General features: G+C 31.5%; 1 protein-coding gene and 1 long non-coding RNA gene across 2 annotated transcripts in view; both read right to left on the reverse strand.

The window, feature by feature from the left end:
- The window catches only part of LOC105116947 (uncharacterized), a 672-nt gene extending 265 nt beyond the window's left edge, over window positions 1–407 (reverse strand). Inside the window, exons 1-2 of the long non-coding RNA XR_840644.1 lie at window positions 262–407; window positions 69–179 (exon numbers count right to left, since the gene is read on the reverse strand). This is a non-coding gene — a long non-coding RNA (uncharacterized LOC105116947). The remainder of the gene's footprint in view (window positions 1–68; window positions 180–261) is intronic.
- Window positions 408–4,681: 4,274 nt separating this feature from the next.
- Window positions 4,682–5,521, reverse strand: LOC105116949 (uncharacterized). Its single transcript, XM_011014465.1, has one exon. It carries the CDS (start codon window positions 5,519–5,521, stop codon window positions 4,682–4,684), a length of 840 nt encoding a protein of 279 aa, XP_011012767.1.
- Window positions 5,522–6,454: the final 933 nt, after the last annotated feature.

Here is a 6,454-nt window from a genome sequence, read left to right on the forward strand (position 1 = left end):
AATAAATTCATTTGAATGTTAAATGATAATTAAGTTATATTAAGAAATAATCAAATAAAAATACATACAACCACTTTTTTGGACTTGTTGTCGACGAAGCCACCAGACTGCTTAGTACTTTGATGCAAAGCTGAAAAGACATCATCCCATGGAGGTTCTTTTCCACCAGCTTCCTCTTGCTTTCAAGATTAATAAATATTATAAAAGATAAAAATACAAATTATAATTTATTATCTTAAGCATTAAAAAAAAAATTCTTACCATGTTAGCTCGATATGATGCAAATGACATTGTTCCTCCAGAATGAGTGCTTATTTTACCATCTGTTTTGGTTAATCGATTCCTCCTAGCAGATTTAGACCTCCTTTGAAATTCAGGGGTGGACCAAACATCTTTGATCATTTGATTCCAGTCATCATTATTTATCCAGGCAGGACCTTTATCAAGGCAATCTACAATATTTGTAGTGTTTTCTTTTGACATGGCTTTCTTACGAGCTCGTGTTAATTGTTGATTCAAAGCTATCCTTGCCTTATCTTTCCAAATATTACGAACAATCGACTCATCTTCCTCAGGAAAAGAATATTTTTTCTACCAAATAATTACACAATAAAAAGTAATTTTTTTCATACCTGAAAATATAACTTTAATAAGTTTGTTTTTAAAAGTTTGAACTTACTCTATTGTTCCATACAAACAAAGCTCTTTTTTTCTTGTTATTGGATCTATTGGCATGTCAAAACCCTTCCTTTTAACACTTTGATCATAATTGTGTGGAGAACATGTTGAACCATGATATGATGGAACACCATCTTGATCCTCATCACATACACCTCTCTCATTACTATCGTCTCCCTCGTCTTCATCTCTAACGTTCACATCATCATCATCACCATTAACTCTCTCATAACTCCTATACAAATTATATCCTCCATAAACAAATTGGTTATCTCGAGAGAAACCTCCTTGAGTTTGAAGCAAATCTTGGAAACGAAAGCCCTCACAATATTGATATGCATCAACCCTCCCATAATCACGTTAAGGAGGATGTGTACTCCCCAAAGTAGGTATATAATACTCATTTGCATTCTGATACACAAGTTGATGAAATGTGGATCCTTTGTTATTATGCCTTGATGTAGTTTGAAATGATTTGGATGAAGTGGACCTGTCACTCCTTGATGTGGACCTGTCACTCCTAGAATCTAATATAGATCCTCGTCGAGGCATGCTAAAAACCAGAAAAAATATATACATTATGATATGAATATATACACATAACAATAAATTAGCTTATAATTAAACTATGAGGAACAAAAGATTCACAATATTTTCATTAAGCATTCCTTGCAATGATAAAAATCAGCCATGAAGTTTAAATTATCAAAAGCCAATTAACACAAATAATAATAATAATAAAAATCTAAATAATTAATTAAACAGAAATCAAAATTTATGAGTATACTTACCTTAATGTTTGTTCTTATAAATCAAACACTAAGTAGGAAAAACCTTTTCATTCATTCTTCAACATCTATAAGCAAGAAAACAAATCACAAAATAAAATATATCATCAGAATCACAATTTAAATATTGATACTTGAAAGGTTAGAAATTTTTTCAAAGGTCAATGAAAATGATATATGTAATGTGATACATAACACACTATGATAAAATAATAAATAAAAAACATTGAAAAAGTAAATATTGTCAAATAATATGAAATTATCCATACATATATTAAAGATAATTCATTACATGTACTACAAAATATAATTAAATTGCGCTACTTATTATTATCATCACTCCTAACCATCACCACCATAACAATCATCCTCATCCTCATCATCATCATCTTCTTCTTCACCGTCACCGTCACCGTCACCATCACCATCACCATCACCATCACCATCACCGTCACCATCACCATCACCATCACCATCACCATCATCGTCACCATCACCATCACCATCAACGTCACCATCATCATCTTCTTCTTCATCATCTTTGTTTCCCCAATTTATGTCAAGTTGAAGCAATTCATGTTGCCCAATTTCTTCATAATAAGATGATTCAACAAGTATATTTGGATCAACAAGTGTTTGAGTAGGAAGGACACAACATGGTTGAGAAATCTCATCTAATTGATCAACATCAAATGATGTTACATTGTTGGCATCTTTAATAAATTCACCCATGTCAACATTATAACGACTTCTAGCAATTGTCTTAATAACCGTCCACCATTCAGATGATTTATTACCAGGTGGATATGTATAGTAGACTTGTTGACATTGTTGTGCTAGCACAAAATCTTCATTTCCTTGTAGTCGAGATGTATGCTTGATTTCAACCAAACCATTTGAAGGATGCACTCTAATTCCTCATCTTGTATCATACCAATTACACTTAAACATGAATAACTTGCACTTACTCCCTAAGTATTTTAGCCGAACAACTTCTTTAAGCATTCCATAATAATCACGTTCATTATCATCATAGCAACTTCCTTTCACACAAACTCCACTATTCATTGTCTTTTTAAAACGACCATAACGTTGAGTATGAAATTTAAAACCATTCACATAATACCATTAGATTGGTATTCCACCTAGCATAATAGTTAACTCCATAAGAAATAATAATTTAAAAGAGATTAATAATATTTTTAAAGTAACTAATTGACATAAAATATAAATTAATTTTATTAAAAAACTTACATTATTTTTTAACCAATTTGGAAAGATCACTTCGCATAATTTTTGAATTTCACCATCACTCGCATATGGTTGTTGTGACTTTAGCTCTTGACGGCATTGCCTAAAATTTAAAAAATGTTAAAGTTAATAATAAATTATTATAAATTTAGTAAAAAATAATATTTCATACTTACTCTAAATAAGGCTTCAGTTCTTGACAATTGAATATCACATAGTTGTGCGCAATTTGCATTTCAGCATGTGACAACTGCCTTCTATAAAATCTTTTGGATAATTTTTTTCCTGGATAGGAAAAAATAGAGAGACATCCATCTACACTTTTAAGGCCACCATCATCATTCCGTGGAACTCGATTCTAAATTGTTTGCACGTCATCACCAAAATAATGAGATGCAAAATTGGTAATTTCATCAATCAAGTACGCCTCACATATGGAACCCTCAACTTTAGCTTTATTGGTAACTTTCTTCTTCAAATAAAACATATACCTATATCATTTTTTTCAATTAGTTTATTAAAAAAAATGAATAAAATGAACATAGTATGAAACATACCGTTCAAATGGATACATCCATTGATATTGAACTGGTCCACCAACTTTTGCCTCGTAAGGTAGATGTATCATCAAGTGTTCCATGGAGTCAAAGAAGGATGGAGGGCAAATCCTTTCAAGTTTGCAAATTATTTCAATTATATTCATCTACATTAACTCCATGTGCTGGGCATTTAAATTTGTTGAACAAATATCTTGAAAAAATACGGATAGTTCAGTTAATGCCTCCCACAATGGCCTAGGTAAGTAAGGTCGGAAAGTGGTTGGAAGAAGTCTTTGAATGAAGACATGACAATCATGGCTCTTCATCCCCGAAACCTTACATTGTGCCTCTTTCACACATCGTGAAATGCTTGAAGCATAACCACCAAGAAATGATAACTCCTTCATCCATGACAACACTTCTTGTTGTTGTTTCTTGTGTAGACAATAAGTGCTTTTAGGTTTGTAAACCCGACCACTCATATCTTGTTGCAAATGTAAATTTGGCTTATGACAATACAATTGAATATCCAACCTAGCCTTTAAATTGTCCTTGCTTCTATAAGGACAATCCATTACTGTATAAAAAATATTGTCAAAGACATTTTTCTCAATATACATGACATCAAGATTATGACGAATCAAATTTATATGCCAATATGGAAGCTCCCAAAAAATACTCTTTTTCACCCAATTGTGTTTAACACCAAATCCTGGAATTTTAACATTATATGATGAACCTCCAATATGTCCCTCAGTATACTTGGACACTTCATTTAACATTTCCAAACCAGATGGACGAGGTATAGGAGGGAGCCTTTCAATTACTCCTTTCAAAAACTTATCTGATTGATGTCTATATGGGTGGTTCATGGGTAGGAATCGTCGATTACAATAAAAAAATTGTAGTTTTCCATCCATGTTTTAATCTAAAAGCCTTGCTATGCTCCATACAATAAAGACAAGACAGATTTCCATGAGTACTCCACCCCGATAACATGCCATATGCTGGAAAGTCACTAATGGTCCACATCAAAGCTGCCCTTAATTGAAAATTTTCTTTTCTGTAGACATCATATGTTTCAACACCAACAGACCATAAATTCTTTAACTCATCAATCAAAGGTCTTAGAAAAACATCAAGCTTTTTACCCGGATTCTTTGGCCCAGGAATCAGCATTGTCAAAAACATGAATGGTCTAGTCATGCACTTCCATGGAGGCAAATTATAAACAGTCACAATTACTGGCTAACAAGAGTATGTATTTGAAGACGTGTCAAATGGACAAAACCCATCAGTGCACAACCCTAATCGAATATTTCTCGGATCTGATGCAAAGCTGAAGTGAACACGATTAAACTCCTTCCATGCCTCCCCATCAGATGGGTGCACCATAACCCCATTATCTGACTTGTGAAAATGATGTCATGTCATATCTTTGGCATGATATGGAGACATGAACAGTCTTTGAAGCCTTGGTGTTAAGGGAAAGTATCGAAGTTGCTTCTCTGCCTTATTGGAACCTTTACTAGTTGGATTTCTAGGTTTGTATCGTGAACTTCCACAAAAATCACAATTTGTTTTCATTGCATCAGCCCCATAGTACAACATACAATAAGTAGGACACACATCAAATTTCTCATACCCAAGTCCAAGTGGTCGCATAAATTTCTTGGCATCATAAAAATTTGATACCAAATTTTCATCATTAGGCATGCAACTTTTTGTAAAATCAATAAAATTGTTGAAGGCATTCTGAGTCAAATTAAATGTTGACTTCATATTAAGCAATTGTACACAAGCAGATAATTTGGATTGCTTGGTACACCCATCCCACAACGGCTCCTCCGCAGCTTTCAAAAGATTAAAAAATTTAGTTGCCTCCGGATTTGGAATTTCCCCTGCTACCATAGGACTAGACACGTTATCATTATAGAATGCATCACCAACCCCCATTGCATCTATAACTAGATTTCTATATGGATTCTCTAGATAAACATCATTCATAACATGACTCATTCCAATTGATGAAGGTCCAGCCAATATTGGTTCTGTAACATAAGGCTCCCCATGTACTGTCCAATTTTCATAACAAGGTATAAAACCTTTTGTCAATAGATGTTTACAAACACATCTAATTTTTCCCCCAGATATATTTTTATCAATTGAAAATGCAAAATTGATAAATCTTCTAACACTGGTAATGTATTCAAGACGAAGGCGACCATCCATAAGACGACGATACATCCATGATCGATCATCCATGTTAATCTAATTAACAGGACAACATCAATAAGCATTTTTAGAAATAAGCATACTTCTTTAACTACTACTATTTAAACAATCCTTTAAAATAAAATATGTACAACATGAATAAACTATAATTATTTGTCCAGTTCAAACATATATCAAGCTAAAAAATGTTAATGATGGGATATATGCACATGTGTTTGTTAAAACCTGGATAATTATTTTCCTTCTAGTCTTTGTTATTGAGTTTTTGTTAATTGCTTTAAATAAATCTTAATAATTTTCATTTATATTTATATAAGCCAATTATTGACAAAAGTACAATTTTAGATTATATTTGATTAGTATTTTATACAGAATAAATGGATAAAGAAAAAAAATATTTAGTTGAAAAAATATTAAATAAATTTATCTTTCCAGTAGTTTTGGATTTAATTTTTTTTTATTGATCCTTCTAACTTTTGTTACAACCTCAAATGAGTTTTTTTTTTTTTTTTTAGCCTTTTATTTTTATTAGATCCATCAAATTTTTTATTTTTATTCAAATCTTTTTTTGGTAACCTAAGAAATGGTAAATAAAATCATAATCATATATTCAGATCTTTTTATTTTTATTCCAACATTTGTATCTTTGTCTCTTTAATTATATACAATGTATCTATGCTTTATATCATAGTGAAATAATAATTAAATATCAATTATTTTTTTGGCACTTGTCTTCTCATAACAAATATTTTTTTTCATTTAAGATCCAACCTGATAAATTTCATTTAATTTAATAACAAGGAACTAACTTATAGTTTTCAAAAAAATTAATTATAATTTACTGTAATTATTATCTCTTAAAACCTAAAACTTAATATGAATTTTTATGGGCAGGACATAATTTTTCTACAAAACCAAGCGTTTGCATATGACACGACTAAAAGATTGATGTCTTCTCCCAAG

The sequence above is a fragment of the Populus euphratica genome, unplaced genomic scaffold, assembly GCF_000495115.2.
Source record: "Populus euphratica unplaced genomic scaffold, PopEup_1.0 scaffold1118.1, whole genome shotgun sequence".
In the NCBI taxonomy this organism is placed as follows: Eukaryota; Viridiplantae; Streptophyta; class Magnoliopsida; order Malpighiales; family Salicaceae; genus Populus; species Populus euphratica.